The 17,718-nt window shown below is 42.7% G+C and overlaps 1 protein-coding gene across 3 annotated transcripts; it reads right to left on the bottom strand.

Annotated features, from left to right (window-relative positions):
* Positions 1–646: 646 nt before the first annotated feature.
* cep43 (centrosomal protein 43) lies at positions 647–17,396 on the bottom strand. Of its 3 annotated transcripts, XM_038968604.1 has the most exons (18): positions 17,286–17,396; positions 16,857–16,910; positions 16,636–16,690; positions 16,422–16,510; positions 16,162–16,299; positions 15,704–15,730; positions 15,021–15,077; positions 14,808–14,878; positions 14,495–14,556; positions 13,886–13,947; positions 13,692–13,772; positions 13,193–13,237; positions 12,189–12,412; positions 4,166–4,266; positions 2,841–2,915; positions 1,598–1,625; positions 1,354–1,441; positions 647–863 (listed from the first exon to the last, which is right to left on the bottom strand). In XM_038968604.1, the coding sequence occupies exons 1-18, from the start codon at positions 17,367–17,369 to the stop codon at positions 783–785; spliced, it is 1,422 nt and encodes a 473-aa protein (XP_038824532.1). In that variant the 5' UTR covers positions 17,370–17,396; the 3' UTR covers positions 647–782. The 3 variants fall into 3 exon arrangements, with proteins under 3 accessions (XP_038824532.1, XP_038824534.1, XP_038824533.1); XM_038968606.1 differs by lacking the exon at positions 13,193–13,237; XM_038968605.1 differs by lacking the exon at positions 15,704–15,730.
* Between the last annotated feature and the right edge of the window lie 322 nt (positions 17,397–17,718).

Below are 17,718 nucleotides of genomic sequence, written 5' to 3'. Positions count from 1 at the left end.
GTGAGTCACGTGGCCATGGCTTGCTATAATAAAGCAGGCAGACAGGCGTCGAGGCATTCAGTTAGTGTTTGATTGAATGTTAGAATGGGCAAAACGAGTGACCTAAGCAACTTTGAGAGTGGTATGATCGAAAAAAAATCTCACAACATGCTCAAACCTGAGGTATATTGCACTAGTATGGTTGTACAGACATGCTTTATGTGGGGGATACTGTTTTAATAAAAGGTTAAAAAAAAAATGATTTAGCAGAACAATATCACTGAAGAGTTATGAATAAAGCTATTTAATGTACTTACATACCATAGTTGTCATTATCTACTATGATTAATAACATGGTTGTCTACATCCTCTGCATACAATTTAAAGTTATACAGACAGGTATGAAAAGTTTGACATTTCACTAGATGTAACTAAGTATGGAAGCATTTTGCAGTGGTCTGCCAGTAGGATGACATCTAAACAGCCAACCAACTGCGGGTACTGTAATTGGCACAGCACAAATTACAGTAAGCTCCCCACATTGCGGGTTTCAGATTGACATAAAATGTCCTTGATGTCTCAACATGTCACCCATCAGATCCTTTACAGTCATCTCTATACTAAACCCCCCCCCCCCCCCCAAACAAAAGCACAATTAAAACCCTGCTCAAGAACAATCTCGGTGACAGTGGTAATTTTATTCGATCCATGAACACAAATGTACACAAATTATGTGCACACATAACATAAATAATAGTTAACGTAGTAGAAATGGTCTTTGTGGTGTAAGGCTGATGGGATTGTCATGCCACCTCTTCCATGTAGTCAGCTCCTTGACTCTGGCTGAGCTGAGATACGCTGAGGTCCTGAGTGATCTCATCAAACTGGGGGCGGTATTGAGGGCGAAGAGGAGAGAATAGAAAGGGTGAGTGTGTGAGATAAGGTAATATAGAAATACCACCAAAGACACCTACTAACATAAAATTCATATTTATTAGACCTATTTATGTACGGCATGATTATAGGGAACATGTCAAATTTAGCTAATAGAATGTGCTGAAAGAGCATATAAACGGTCAATTACATTTTGATTCCTATCCCCACCCTATACTGGAATATGCCTTTATGTAAAACTCAACCTAAAACTGTGGTAACTACAAGGGCCCACTGCTGACTAGCTTTACACATATGTAGGGTTGACTGCCTGTTGCCCTTCCTATGACACACAGGCACCGATGACGTGGACGTCAATTAAGGCAGCTCCTTGCGCCGCTCTGATTCAGAGGCGTTGACTTAAATGAGGAAGATACATTTTGGTTTAATGCATTCAGCTGTGAAACTGACTAGGTATCCCCCCCTCCCACACACACCTACCTTATCGCTGTTGTCGGGTCCCTCGATGGAAACCTCCTCGATCTCTTCTCCGATGCTCACCTCACTCTTGGAGATATCCGATCGATGGCTGGTGGCGGTAAACAAGAAACGTGCAGAGAAGGGAAACCCTTTAGATTTATATCTCTCATGGCACAGATAGGGCATAAAACTGAACGAGCACTGAGCAGCATCTAAAAATAGCTAGTGAGATCTAGGGAAGACACAGTACAACGCCCTACATTACCTGTTAAAGTCATCGCCATAGTCGTCATCTGGCAAAACAAAGAGGGGTATATCAGGATGATACTCTATATATACAAAAGTATGTGGACACCCCTTCAAATTAGTGGATTTGGCTATTTCAGCCACACCCGTTGCTGACAGGTGTATAAAATTGAGCACACAGCCATGCATGTGCAATCTCCAAAGACAAACATTGGCAGTAGAATGGCCTCACTGAAGAGCTCAGTTACTTTTGACGTGGCACCATCATAGGATTCCAGCTTTCCAACAAGTCAGTTCATCAAATTTCTGCCATGGTCAACTGTAAGTGCTGTAATTGTGAAGTGGAAACGTCTAGGAAAAACAACAACTCTCCCGCGAAGTGGTAGGCCACACAAGCTCACAGAACGGGACCGCCAAGTGCTGAAGTGCGTAAAAATCGTATCTACTCGGTTCCAAACTGCCTCTGGAAGCAATGTCAGCACAATAACTGTTCGCCGGGAACTTAATTCAAATGGATTTCCATGGCCGAGCAGCTGCACACAAGCCTAAGATCACCATGCGCAATGCCAAGCGTCTCTGGAGTGATGAATCACGCTTTACCATCAGGCAGTCCGACGGACGAATCTGGGTTTGGCGGATGCCAGGAGAACGCTACCTGCCCCGATGAGTATTGCCAACTGTAAAGTTTGTTGGAGGAATAATGGTCTGGGGCAGTTTTTCCATGGTCGGGCTAGGCCCCTTAGTTCCAGTGAAGGGAAATCTTGACCCTACAGCGTACAATGATATTCTACACGATTCTGTGCTTCCAACTTTGTGTAAACAGTTTGTGGAAGGCCCTTTCCTGTTTCAGCATGATAATGCCGCCGTGCACAAAGCAAGGTCTACACAGAAAATGGTTTGTCGAGATCGGTGTGTAAGAACTTGACTGGCCTGCTCTTGACCTCAACCCCATTGAACACCTTTGGGATGAATTGGAACGACAACAGCGAGCCAGGCCTAATAGCCCAACATCAGTGCCGACCTCACTAATGTTCCAACATCTAGTGGAAAGCCTTCCTGGAAGAGTGGAGGCTGTTACAGCAGCAAAGGGGGGACCAACTACATATTAATGCCCATGACTTTGGAATGAGATGTTCGACGAGCAGGTGTCCACATACTTTTGATATTGTGGTGTATATGAAATAAATACAATTCAAATATGTAACCCACCAAAAACAGCATAATATAAAGAAATAAAACCCGGAATTGGGTTAAGATCATACCCTGCACAGAAGATCCGGTTTTATCATTTATAATTTTCAAGTCTTTGAATCCTTCCTCTCTGGGGTTAGAAGTACCTAGAAAAAGCATTCGAAGGATTTACTCAAGAACCAAAGAATCCAGAGTAATAGTCAGGCACGTGCACAGATAGAGCCCTATAAAAAAAAGTGCCCATTTGATTGGTGCAACAACTGCAGTTCGACTTTGCCAGTAGCAGAACAAATTGAAATAAGTAAAGACTAGTTAGCTTGTTTTGACAGCATAGCCTAAGAGCAACAAGGCAGGTAATGCATATACTAGCTAATTTATTGAGCCTACAATAGCGATGATCAGCTGGTATAGCCTACCCCAGTAGTTGTTTTAGCAAAGACACTTTTAACAAACTTCCTCTCATCTGTGGTTCTAACATGCTTAGACTGCATTGTGTGATGAGCGAGTGTGTTTTTGCAGAGAATTAAGGCCTATGTTAAAAAATAAAATTATTTGGCTAGAGGAGCAGTAGAAGTCTATGACTGGATTTCAGGTTGATTTATTCATGGGATTAAAACCTCTTAAATCCCACGATCACACCGGCGTGATTTAGTGCTTCTAACCCCTTTTAAGCGGTGTGTGTTTGAGCTAAAGAGTTCTGGATTTCTTGCATTAGATTCGTCTACTGCTTCTGCCGGAGCTAGAGCCTTGTTCGTGAAAACAGTTCTTCTCACAAAAACGTCTGTAAAGCCTGAACGGTTTCAGCTACAGACTAATGACCCCACTATGAAAAGCCACACAATAGTCGTTAGAAGGTAAAGGGTTCTTCTACATAGAAAATCATAGGAAAACCCTGGACATATTGTCTATAATACTGTAATAAACTCCAAACAGTGGTCACTGACTAGTTGGATATTAATTTCCCATTGAGCAAACAATTTCTGTACTTACAGAAATGCTTATGAATGCATTTTTTCTTTAAATCAGGTGTTTGCTTGCCAGATCTTATTTGTTTATTGACATTTGTCATGAATGCAACTGTTAATGTCAAATTGTTTTGTGTTCCACTTGTAGCCCTGGTTGTCCTGAAAAGAAAATGGTAAAACACTTCAATGCGAGGCTGAGCAAGCAGATGAAAGTAGCACATTTCAGCTTTTTGCCTGTGGGAGGCCATGGACCAATGAAGTTAATGGGGGGGTAGCACCTGCCCTGCTCTGTGCACGGCCCTGGTAATAGTACTTAACAAAAGTGCATCATTCTGGAGATAAAAGCATCTACTCAACTCACAAACTCATGTTAAAATTAGTCTATACAACCCGTGCTACAGTTCATAACGCGCACACACCACTGCTCTCACCGTTCTTGCTGCCTGAGAGGTCTCTGTGATGGGGGGTTCCACTCAGGAGAAGCCCATCTGCAGCACTCCTCTGTGGGGCCGGGTCCGAATCTGCTGCTCTCCTGGTGGAAAAACAAAAGAAGCAAGGCCTAAGGCTGGAGGCCAAAAACACATTCAACTCATATTCATTGACTGAGGCAGAGGAGACAGGCATGTCATATAAGAGATACTAAGGAGTGTGGCACTGCACAGCACAGAGAGAAAGAGAGGGGGAACAGAGGGGATGGGGTACAAAAGAGAGCGAGAGAGGGTGAGAGAGAAAGAAGATGCCTGCTGTGAAAGAGAAGCCTGCAGCTCACCTGTGCTCCAAGCAGCTCCGTTTATTATCATAGTCAGAAAAGAGCTCGTCCCCATCGCCCTCTGTGTCACTACCCAGAGCAGACAGGCTGAGCCCAGAGAGAGAGAGAGAGAGAGTGGAGAGGAGAGACAGGACACACACAGGAGCATAGTGAAGGAAGTACACTCACACAACACACACAGAAATACACGACAAAAAAAACGCACACACATGCAAAGAAAAAGTGGAAAAGTACAAGACCATGAACACCGTATTAGTATAGGTTATTATTTAGAGGTCAATGCCAATGTTACAAACGTTCATTGTTGGTTTCGAGGCAGCAGGCAAATGGTCAGACTTTTCACGGCTTTATCCCTCCGCTAATGGAGGAGTGATACACCAGCACCATGCACACTCACTCATTGAGGCTAGTGCCCCTCCTCATTGGGTTAAAGGAGCGCCCTGAGAGGCTCTCCTCCCTCAGAGAGCGGACGAAGCTGCTTGGGGAGGGAGGAAAGGACACACAGATAAACAGAAAAGAAGAAAGGAACAGGATAGAAAAAAAAGCTGGGCAGGCAGAGGAGAAACCCGAGGGGGGAAAAAAAGACAAGTGACAGCAGAGCAGAGACAGACAGCACAGTGCTCCTAAGTGGAACCAAACTACCCACCACTCCCACACACGCTGGTCCATGTTTCTAAGCCACTTCAGTCATCTTAACAAACACCTCCTTTGTACTTTCAATATGAGTACAGAATACTAAGCTAACAAGGATATCTATTTGCGATTACCTGCTATAGATAGAACAGGGCCGTGTTCATTAGGCACCAACAAACTACCTGGAATTGTCCAATAAGAAACCCGTGTTTTGGTTTTCCATTGCAAAATGTTTTGTTATGGTGTGCCCTAATGAACACGGCCCTGCATTTCAAACTATTATGAGTCACTGTAGCCTAACTCATTGAGTTTACAGTGAAGACATACTTACTCTTTCTGACCGTTTCTCTTTTCAGAGAGACTGGCCCCTGAATGACTCTTAGCCAGGGGAAGGCTACTACTTCCATACGCAGCATGACAGAGAGCGAGAGAAAATACAGTGAGCAGAGCGGCGACAGAGCTGCACTTCTCTTCACACAATACTTCCTAATGTTGGGTTCTAGCTTCAAATATATTTACTCCTGCTACTATATTAGAGGAACTTTGTGCATGGAATGTTACTGTGAAAGGGGAACAATGTACACTACAGTACCAAAAGTATGTGGACACCTGCTTGAACATCTCATTCCAAAATCATGGCCATTAATATGGGGTTGGTCCCCTTTGCTGCTATAACAGCCTCCACTCTTCTGGAAAGGCTTTCCACAATATGTTGGAACATTGCTGTGGGGGCTTGCTTCCATTCAGCCACGAGCATTAGTGAGGTCAGACACTGCTGTTGGGCGATTAGGCCTGTTCAATGTAGTTGAGGTCACAGTTCTCGGCTTGCCAGTCAAGTTCTTCCACACAGATCTCGACAAGCCATTTCTGTATGGGCCTCGCTTTGTACACAGGGGCATTGTCATGCTGAAACAGGAAAGGGCCTTCCCCAAACTGTTGCCACAAAGCTGGAAGCACAGAATAGTCTAGAATGTCATTGTATGCTGTAGCGCAGTGTTGTGTTCGAGAGCACCTAAAACGAGACCGATTCAAGACCAAGACCAGAGTAAATATAGTCAGAGTCAAGACCAGAAGGGGGGGGCGAGACCGAGTCAAGACTGAGTCAAGACCGAGACCAGGTGGGGGACAAGGGGTCCGAGACCAGAAGAATTCAAGTCCAATTCAAGACCATGATTGTAATTTTGTCAAATCACCACCATAAGAGTTCAAAACGTCCAGTATTTCTGTGTTCTTATTTCAGAACAGCATATGGATTCTTTAAACATTCTGAATAATGAATAAATGCATGTTGAGGGAAAACAGAGTCACTCTACAAATGATTACTAACCCAAACACAGTGGGGAACAATGGGCCTTCCACGCCTTCAGAGAAGGGCTAAGGATTTATAAAATAATTATCATTATTTTCAATGATGTTCTGATTTAATCTCTTCAGATTTTGTTGGAAAGGAAAAAGGGTTAACACTGAAGACTTTTCTGGTCTCTGGGGAATAAATCTAGGTAGCTAAGTCAGCCGGCTGCAGAAGATATATAAAGGCATCTGCCATTCAACTGTATAAGTGCAACATTTTGGAGTGATAGTCGAATCAACCAATCACATTTTGACTTAATGGGTGGGACCTTTATTACAAAAACATGTATGGAAACATCTGCCTTATCAAAGGCCAACAGGTCACTGCGCAATAGCGAGCAGTAGTTTTCCCACGGTCTAGCTAGCTAGCTTTTGTTGTTGGCTAGTTTGCAGTGGCTGCAGCAGGTGTTATCAAAGAGGATATTGTTGCTAATTTGTTAGCTTCTCCCTTTTCAAGAATAACTGTCAACAATAAGTTACATTTTCAAATGATAAGTCATCTGGGATGAGAGGAACTGTTTTATTTTTTTTTAATTGCAGCTAGCTTGCTGATGTTAGCCATCTCTTTGAAAATAACTTGTGTGTGAAATATTGTTGGATTTAAAGTAGAACTGACCACATTTTAGCAACATGAAATCTTATTAAAATCTGTTTATGTACACCCCCAGAATCTATAACACTTAGATAAGGTAATTTTCATGTTTTCATAAATCCTTAAAATGTTTGGGAATTAAGTATTGTAATTTGTGAAAACTCTATAGTAATATTTAGTGGGAAAGCGGCAATGCGTTTGTACAATTATTAGACACTGCAGCAAATAAAACCAAATAAAAAACACCTGTCTTGTCCAGGACCGGAGTCTACAGTCGTGGCCAAAAGTTTTGAGAATGACACAAATATTAATTTTCACAAAGTCTGCAGCCACAGTTTGTATGATGGCAATTTGCATATACTCCAGAATGTTATGAAGAGTGATTGATGAATTGCATCGATGGCCTGGTGTCAAGAAGGGCAGCAAAGAAGACACTTCTCTCCAGGAAAAACATCAGGGACAGACTGATATTCTGCAAAAGGTACAGGGATTGGACTGCTGAGGACTGGGGTAAAGTCATTTTCTCTGATGAATCCCCTTTCTAATTGTTTGGGGCATCCGGGAAAAAGCTTGTCCGGAGAAGACAAGGTGAGCGCTACCATCAGTCCTGTGTCATGCCAACAGTAAAGCATCCTGAGACCATTCATGTGTGGGGTTGCTTCTCAGCCAAGGGAGTGGGCTCACTCACAATTTTGCCTAAGAACACAGCCATGAATAAAGAATGGTACCAACACATCCTCCGAGAGCAACTTCTCCCAACCATCCAGGAACAGTTTGGTGACGAACAATGCCTTTTCCAGCATGATGGAGCACCTTGCCATAAGGCAAAAGTGATAACTAAGTGGCTCGGGGAACAAAACATCGATATTTTGGGTCCATGGCCAGGAAACGCCCCAGACCTTAATCCCATTGAGAACTTGTGGTCAATCCTCAAGATGCAGGTGGACAAACAAAAACCCACAAATTCTGACATACTCCAACTCCATTGATTATGCAAGAATGGGCTGCCATCAGTCAGGATGTGGCCCAGAAGTTAATTGACAGCATGCCAGGGCGGATTGCAGGTCTTGAAAAAGAAGGGTCAACACTGCAAATATTGACTCTTTGCATCAACTTCATGTACCGGTAATTGTCAATAAAAGCCTGACACTTATGAAATGCTTGTAATTATACTTCAGTATTCCATAGTAACATCTGACAAAAAATATCTAAAGACACTGAAGCAGCAAACTTTGTGGAAATTAATATTTGTGTCATTCTCAAAACTTTTGGCCACGACTGTACACAGACCTGAGCTATAGCCAATCAAAGCTACAGTAGGCCTTTATACAAACAAGCCATTTGCCAAACGGGACTGCCATCATTCACTTTGAACTGGATTGTGTGTTTACAGGCAGTTGCAACAGCGTGACTTTACATCATTAGCACGCGTTCGCCAAAAGCCTTAAAATACACCTGAATGTATTTCTGCAAATATGTAAACACCACGGGAGTCCTCTTACATTTAGGAACTTTATAGTCCTATTGATCAAACAACCATGAAAAGGTAGGCCTAATCCCTCAGTTATGCATAACAACAACAAGATCAACAACTAAATGCTAGCCAGAGCAAGCATAGCAAAAATGTAACGAAGGATCATCAGATAAACCCTAACACGTTTTCTGCTAGTTGGCCGTCAAAATTTAACTGATAATCAATGGGGAATTGTAGCCTCCTCGTCCTTCTGCAGCTTGCCTGCCAATGCATGCTTGTCCAAACCACGCACCCGAGCTAACTGGCTAGCTAGCTACTTCCAGACACAAATGAGAGAACACCTCTCGGACAATTTTACTCGCTGTAGCAACGCTGGTTAGGCTGTTTACATGTCATCTAGAGCGTTCTTGATTAACTATAACTTTTTGGACACCGGTCATATTCAGCGGGTGATGTGCGTTCGTATATTCATCAGTTGTTCTGCGCTTTGGCACACTCAGATGAGAGTGTTCTAAAATCGGAGCAGATAGCATATCTCTTGCGTTCGCAAATTCACAGTCATTCAAGTTCTTGCTAGCTAAGCAAATGACACCTGCATCTCTAGCTGTGTAGCCACCAAAAAAACGATATGAGAGGAAAAAGTCAGTCAGTCACTCACCCATGCTAGCTAGCTAACATTAGGCTCTGTGTTTATAGCTTACTACATAAATAGATATGCTAGCATATTAGCCACGTTATCACTGACTTGTGATAATTGCCCTGGCTAGTTTGATTGCATTGACATTCCCAGCCTTAGTTACATTCGTCCGTTTTTGTCCAGAATATTGAGTCATTGAAACTGTTCATCCTAAATGGAGGCAGCAAACAATGTACCAGGCCAGCTGTGATTTACAACCTGATAGCAATATCTTTTGGACTACCAAAAAATGTATCGGTGAATTATATGAATTATGCATTTAATAACTGCATCCATCTATTTTGCCAACAATGTCTTAGTGTACGTCATGGAACAGTGAGTCAAATAGCAAAAAAACAGTATATGATTTCCTATGGGTTTTTTTTAACGAGTTTTCCTATAGATTTTTCAGATTCACTCTCAAAATAACAATATTTTTTTTGCCGAAAAAATACCCAGATTGTGCCCCTGTGCATTCAGGCCCATCCAAGTCTACCCACCTGATGCAAACAGTGCATGATGACAATTGCGCATCACATATAGCCTAATAACCAACACTTCAGATTCAACTTTTTTAATACCTGGTTTGCATTCCCATTGTTGCCTTGGTTAGCATTTACTGGTAGATATAAGCTGAAACGTCTTCCCTACCCTACCGGCTAGCGATGTCATTCCTCTGTGAGCTGCTCCATGACAAAACCAGATGAGAGCTGCACACAGTTGCTGCTTGCAAATGATATTCCACTGATACTAGGCTGTGTGTGTAAATACATTTAATGAGCTTTGACATTGTGTAGGCTACTTTGTGCATGATTTCTCTATTGTACTACATAATTGATAAGTCGCATACCTCCACTACACTACTTTGATATGCATCAGTAGGGATTAAGAAGTTAATAAACGCAATGCCCACGAAAACAAAAGTGCGTATGCGGCTTATACCCTCCACTAAATCACTGGCCCTTTGTGTTTTACAAAAAGTGCTCTCTCCTACATGAGTGACCTGGTATTACGGTTGCTGTCCTTTCAGCATCACCAACCTGTCACACACTGAAGACCTATAGGTTCACCACTGTACTAACCTGTCACACACTGAAGACCTATAGGTTCACCACTGTACTAACCTGTCACACACTGAAGACCTATAGGTTCACCACTGTACTAACCTGTCACACACTGAAGACCTATAGGTTCACCACTGTACTAACCTGTCACACACTGAAGACCTATAGGTTCACCACTGTACTAACCTGTCACACACTGAAGACCTATAGGTTCACCACTGTACTAACCTGTCACACACTGAAGACATATAGGTTCACCACTGTACTAACCTGTCACACACTGAAGACCTATAGGTTCACCACTGTACTAACCTGTCACACACTGAAGACCTATAGGTTCACCACTGTACTAACCTGTCACATACTGAAGACCTATAGGTTCACCACTATACTAACATGTCTATAATAGATATAAAGGCTGTTAAGATATGAATATTTCAAGAAAGGAGTGGATATATTTGGCCTGGCGAAGCAGTTTTATGAGCTGACAATGGAAGCTGATAAATATTAGTTTTTTACTCCGCTGGTCTTGGGAAGAAATTACGAGTCCTCACTGTCCGAGACAAGACCCAGGAGAACAAATGCATCCGACACCAAGACAAGACACTCAATATGTGGTCTCGAGACCAGACTCGAGTACTACAACCCTGCTGTAGCGTTAAGATTTCCCTTCAAGATCACGAAAGTAAATAATGTGTCCGTAAAATGATTGCTCGTCCACCAAACTGTACAGTTAGCACTATGCATTGGGGCAGGTAGCGTTCTCCTGGCAACCGCAAAACCCAGATTAATCAGTTGGACTACCAGATGTTGAAGCGTGATCACTCCAGAGAACGAGTTTCTACTGCTCCAGAGTCCAATGGCGGCGAGCTTTACACCACTCCAGCCGATGCTTGGCATTGCGCATGGTGATCTTAGGCTTGTGTGCGGCTGCTCGGCCATGGAAACCCATTTCATGAAGGGGGGGGGGGGGTGTGTGTAAAAGTCCCAGTGGGGTTAAAGCCCCAGCTGCGGTGGCCGTGAGACCATAGATCTATGTGCAATAGGGGTAAGGGTAGGTCCCGTAGTAGGATAGGTCCCTAGTGGGGATGTGACCCATGCAAGATCCCTAGGTGGCGGGTAGGTAGGGTAGGTTCCGAGTGGGGGTGCAAATCCCTCAGCTGGGTTTAAGACCTGTGTGTTACTATATGGAGAAGTTGGCACATCTATATGCTAGCATGGTAGGTTACAGAGAGGTAGTCCATGTAGAAGGACTAAGGCAGGATGTGTGCCTGGTGGAGAATAGGAGGTATATGGGGATATCAGAGATGCAACATTGTCAGTAAGTGGTAACGTGTATGGTGATAGAAAGTTTTCTGAGAGGCAGGCCATCTCCATGGTTGAAAAAGCGAAAGGATATCAGCACATTGTTTGAAAGTGATCCATGTGCATTAGCAGTAGCAATAATGAGAGCGGTTGGTTTATGCCCTATTGGGGCGGGGAACCGTGACCGATTATGTGAAATTAGGTGGACAACTGAGTAACCTCGGTAACAAGTGTTGTCGGGAACAATGGTATTTACGGTGAGAGATAGACTAAAAACCCTTCCTGTATTACACATTAGTCTTCCTCCTGTGGCCCTAGCACAAACTCTGTTTGTTCAGAACCTAACAATCATAAATATGTACTGTAGCTCGACTTTCTCCACATAGACCCAGCCCATCAGAGTTGATTAACGCCCCTGTATTTTAAGATTCTTAAGATATTCTGTTGCACCATTAGCCATGATCAATTTCTATGCTAATATTAACAGCATCCATGTTTTACATTTATCGCTATTACGCATGACTTAAGTGATGGATCATGGAGCAGCACACATGTTCAATAGCGTGTATGACAATCAATCCCCGTTCTCACCAGCCGTAGGTTTTCTGTGGTTTAGGCAGAGGGTCGTCAAAGAACGAGTCGTCCTCGTCTAGGTCCTCCTCCACCTCCAGGTCCAGCCCCTTCTTCAGGCTCGCCGTGGGGTCGTTGTCCCCGGACGCCTCGCTGTGCCTTGACGTCACGTGACCCTGCCCTTTGCCCTTTAGAGAGCCAAAGCGCAGGCTGGTGTCACTGTGGCTGTGACTGACTTCCACGCCCTGTGGGGTACATGTAGGAACAAGACAACACAAATAACAAAAACACACGTTTAAAGTCGCTTCTGTGTATTTGAGCGGGTGCAGCTAGCATTTAGTTGCAAATGGTTAGAGGATTGAAGCGACAGGGAGAGTTAGTAGTGGCACTGAAATATTAGCTATAGGAAAGATATTTTGAGAACTATCCGGCACAAGTAAAGGTCTTGTTAGAGGTTTGGCTAATGGCTTAGCTACGTTAGTCGTACCTACTCTATGAACCATTAAGACTGTGAAGTTGAGCAATTAGTAAAACACATGCACACATGCACACAGCACAGTCAGATTTTCAATCAAAACTGGAAAACACTCATCATTCATTAGAATCAGTCTGGTGATAAGAGCACATTTGAGAGGCTGCGCTGAGATACTGCCAACCTATCTTCCCTGCGCTAATGGTGACACCATACCAAGTAAACCATGGGTTAACAGAAGACTATGGTACAGACATGCCTTTGAAATCAGAACTTCCCTTGGATGAGTTGGTATGAGCCTACCCACTGGGCAGACGTCAATTTAAAGTCTATTCCATGTTGGTTCCACGTCCTTTCATTGAAATTACGTGCAAACAACGTTCATTCAACCAGTGTGTGCCCATGGGTACGGTACACCTGGGTTGTGTTCATTACAGCAAACCAAATGAAAATGAGTGTTCCATACTAGTCCAGCAAGTCCCTCTCTGTTTCAGTAGATTTTCTTATGTTTGGTGCCGAATGAGCACAACCCTTTTCCAGCCTTGCAGTTTACCTTGGCGTCAGCCTTCTCCGCCTGTGCACCTTTAAACCTGGGGATCTGTGCATGAGAACACAGCTATCAGCCTTCTCACACACTCACTGCCTCACTAACATGATAGATACTGGGTAGGCCCTAAAGGTGGCTACATTTAGGGAGAATCACATACAGTTTAGTCTACTGACCTCTTCGTCCTTCCGAAAAGAAAGCGGAAAAACAGAGGCTTTGTTTTAACAATCAACATTCTCTTAAAATATCCATGTCATGTATACCCTATGCTCACATCCTGCAAATACAAAGCTAGGTCTCTTAGTTATGATTTCATGTTATGTTATTTTAAAGGCAAGTTCCATAGAAATGAATTGATTCACAAGAAAGCTGTTATGACAACAGTTCACACAAACAGGTATTAAAAGGAATGCAATATTACCGTTGAACAAAGTAAGAAAAAAGAGATCCTACGAGAAACCACTACAACATACACTGCACCATTGTTTGAATAGTGCCAATGTACCTTACTAGCCGGTGTAGTGCTTTTCTTCTCCTCAATAAGTTGACTGGGATTGTGAATTACATCACTGGTGTCATGGGTGACCTGGAAGGGAAGGACACATTTAACATTGTGTTTCATCGTAAGAAACAGTTCATACGAAGTTCAATCTATGGCACAATCTAAAAAGGAACTCCAAGAGAGTAAAGGTGTCTTACCACACTTCGACACTGACTGAAGAAGCGCTTGTACAAGCCCAGAAACTCCTGGAAGTCTATAGCTACAGAGACAGAGGTGAGACAAAGCATTAGAGCAGATGACGACATTTTCCACGGCTTTGTGTTGCCATGCTTGTAACTATAGCAACCAACACTTTTCAGTTCGCTGCAGCTAGCGACTGGAACGAGCTGCAAAAAACTATCAAACTGGACAGTTTAATCTCCATCTCTTCATTCATGGACACTCTTATTGACGGTTGTGGCTGATTCACGTGATGTATTGTTGTCTCTACCTTCTTGCCTTTGTGCTGTTGTCTGTGCCCAATAATGTTTGTAACATGTTTTGTGCTGCTGCCATGTTGTGCTGCTGCCATGTTGTTGTCATGTGTTGCTGCCGTGCTATGTCGTCGTCTTAGGTCTCTCTTTATGTAGTGTCTCTTGTCGTGATGTGTGTTTTGTCCTATATTTTTAATCCAAGCCCCTGTAGGAGTTCCTTTTGTTGGGCTGTCATTGTAAATATGAATTTGTTCTTAACTGACTTGCCTAGTTAAATAAGGGTTAAATTAAGAATGTCACTTCATTTCAGTCATTTCATCTCAGAACACTTACATTTACTGGAGGCCTTGTCTCCAACTCTATGTTCATCAGTGACAAACTTCTCCAGCATGTTCCTGTTATCGGACACACAGACTACTTGTTAAGGAAACTGGATAAGCTGTAGATTCACGTCACAAATAGCATTGTCGTGTCAGCTTTGCAGTCAGGGTAGGTTTCCCCAGACACAGATTAAGTCTCTTCCTGAATGACAAAGCACTTTCAATGTAAATGCATGCTTTTTAGTTCAGGAGTGGGCTTTCCTGTGTCTAGGGAACGAGCCCTCAGTGTTTTGTCATTTTGCTTGAATGACACGGCCCAAACATACTTGTTGAAGTTGGGAAAAACATCTCCAAACACAACTTTCAAGTCCTCTTTGCGTATCCCACCAGTTCTGGCCTGTGAAGCGGAAAGTTTAAACAGAGTAAAAGGCAGGATCTTGGAAGAATCTTGGACATTTAAACACCTTCACAAGGTAATCAATGGCAATGGAGAACTTATGAGGATGACCAAAATGAGCACATCTACAAAAAATGATCACCTTGTCATAACAATCAAACTTCTTCCGGGCGTCTGCTATTTGCCTGGGGGATAGTTCCTAAAAAGAGAAAAAAGGAAGAACATTGATATCAGACCGAGAAATCTCTTTACATTTGAAGTTGCATCCTCTTGGGATCAATACAGGTGATCAAAACAAACATGAAATTGTGAGCTTGATGGTTTTATATGTTATATGCTAGTTCTTCATGTGCACCTTCATGGCCCACAGTTCTCTGTATGAATGGGCGAATAGGATAGCTACGTGAGCGCATTCTGCTGATTTGAGCAGAGTATTAAACATGACTAAGAAAGTGGGACAAACTTGTTATGTCAGAATCTCGCTGAACAACAGGAAAACCATTTTCTCTCTCTCAAACGTCTGGGTACATTTACACTAATCGCAAGCTGCCTTCTTTTGACCCAGATAATATTATAATTAGGTCGTCACGGCAAAATGACAACTATGAGTGATACAGTTTATTTTCTCTCTGGCAGCTCAGGTCCATTGACAAAATACTTGAAATGTTGTTGTATGAAGGATTACATCTCAATGTGGTCATGTTTGTAGGCTATGTATAATACCTGATTATGAAACAGTTGGTGCTCATTCATAACATTATATATAGATGTACATGTACCCAAGTGAGTGAGAAGGAAGGCAATGAAGATCATAAGAATTACTACCTTGGGGATGTTTGTGGCTTTGTCCCCCTTACATCAGATAACAGCAGGCCAGAGCAGGGAAATCAGTAGAGCAAGAAAGCAGTCCATTATAATCACAAGTGGGACACTCCATTCAGAAGAAAATACTTTTTAAAGGAAGGACAGCCATTCAAGAGCGTAATCAAATCAGGTAGACTTCAGGGCAGGGGTGATGTTGTGAATGTTTGTATGTTGTTGTTTGTATGTGTATGTTTTGGACTTAATTTTTTTAAATTGATTTTAAATATATATATTAAATACACATATATTAAATACAATCTTACAATAAAAAAAACTAATCAGGGAGGCTTCAGGTTTGGACAACTGCTAATGTCAGAAGCTCTTTTCTCCACTAGGAGCTTAAGGGAATACGCTAATGTAGTGAATGACTAAACCCATGTATGTGAAATGGCAAGCCCTGTGCAGTGGAGTGTCTTTACCTCTGAGAAGATGGAGGCCTTCTCCTTGTGTCTGCCCCTCTTGACGAGCTCCAGCAGGAGAGGAGTGTTCCTGTTCATATCAGTCTCGGTGATATCCAGCTCACAAGAGACCTGCTCACGGCTGTCTAGGCCATTTAGCTGAGAATAGGAGACACGCGCGCAATAAATTGCATGCCATAATGGTGAATGTAACACTGACAATTCCAAGTTATTTGACCAAATGCCGGGCCAGCCCTATCCACTGGGAGTAAAACACTCACTGAGTTTATCTCTGGCTGGAAGACAGCAAGCGTGAAGTCCAGGTGAAAGACCTGTAGAAAGTCTATGATGAGGCTGGCCACCAGGCGTCCTGTAAAAAGGGAAGGATATGATCAGCCTCATCATGGAAAGAATGAATCATTGTAATGCATGTTGATTATTATGGGATTAGCAGACTATTGTTCAGACAATCACAGTGGATAATACAACCCTTACCATCCTTTGTATTAAGACATTTCTTCAGGTTTTCATTGACAAGTGGAGTTTTATTCTGGGGGAATGATAATGGGTGGTAGCAGAGGTTATGCAGATGTCAGTGCAGCGTATGATTTACATCCCAAAAAATGTAAAGTCATTAATAAGAGAAGCAATAAGTAAGCCTAACGTTACACTATCAGGATTCATTGAAAATGCACATAAGTCAGCTATCGTCTTACCTCCACTTTATCCTGTTCATCCATAGCCAGGAAGACAGCAGCGCGCATTTCTGCCTACCGAATAAGAGAAGAGCAAAAGAGGGTGTTAGCCAAGCAAGAGGGCCTCAAACTGGCCTGAACTACCTAACTAACGTTAGCTATGTAACAGTACTTGCTAAGTACCTACAAATGCATTGCTTGTAAAATAGTTCGCTATCTAGCTAACGTTAGCTGTTGGTTATCCAATGTTAGAAGGTACAGTAGCTAGCTAGCTATCCCACGACACTAGATCTCATGATGATAAGTCGGTGACTTTCCGGAGTCCAGCTAGTTACAGTACTGTAGCTAGCTAACGTTAGCTAGCTAGCTAGCTACAAGCGGCAACAACAACATTTTCAGTCTTTGAACAGTCCTTCGACATATGACTTTACAGTATTAGTAGTTACGTGCCTTTAGTTTGTTCAAGACCCCACTGTTTTCTAGGTTTTGGATCAAAAGATCCCGCAACTCAGTGTCGTCCTCCGTGGCAGACATCTTTCTTTTAGCTAGTCGGCAACCAAGACAACCAAAACAAACACTGGCAGCTAGCTATTTGCTAATTCAGCAACGCAGATTCCAGGAAAAGGTTAAACAACAAACCAGCGCGCGCGATTTGCACCATTCACCAGCATCGTGCCACACGCAATCTTGTCCCTCTTTAGTTCAACACGGAGGGAGTGATGTCAAAATAGTTTGGTGCTGTATCAATTGGTGGATTAGGTTCAAATCATGCAAGTTCTGTATCAAAATCTGAGTCATGTATAGAGAGATATCAGACATGTTAAACATATCAGATATTTTGATCAAAGTTGCTTTTGATTTGCTGATCTGTGTCATGAGCCAT

This window comes from Salvelinus namaycush, chromosome 29, assembly GCF_016432855.1.
Source record: "Salvelinus namaycush isolate Seneca chromosome 29, SaNama_1.0, whole genome shotgun sequence".
In the NCBI taxonomy this organism is placed as follows: domain Eukaryota; kingdom Metazoa; phylum Chordata; class Actinopteri; order Salmoniformes; family Salmonidae; genus Salvelinus; species Salvelinus namaycush.
This window is presented reverse-complemented; position numbering and strand designations above follow the sequence as displayed.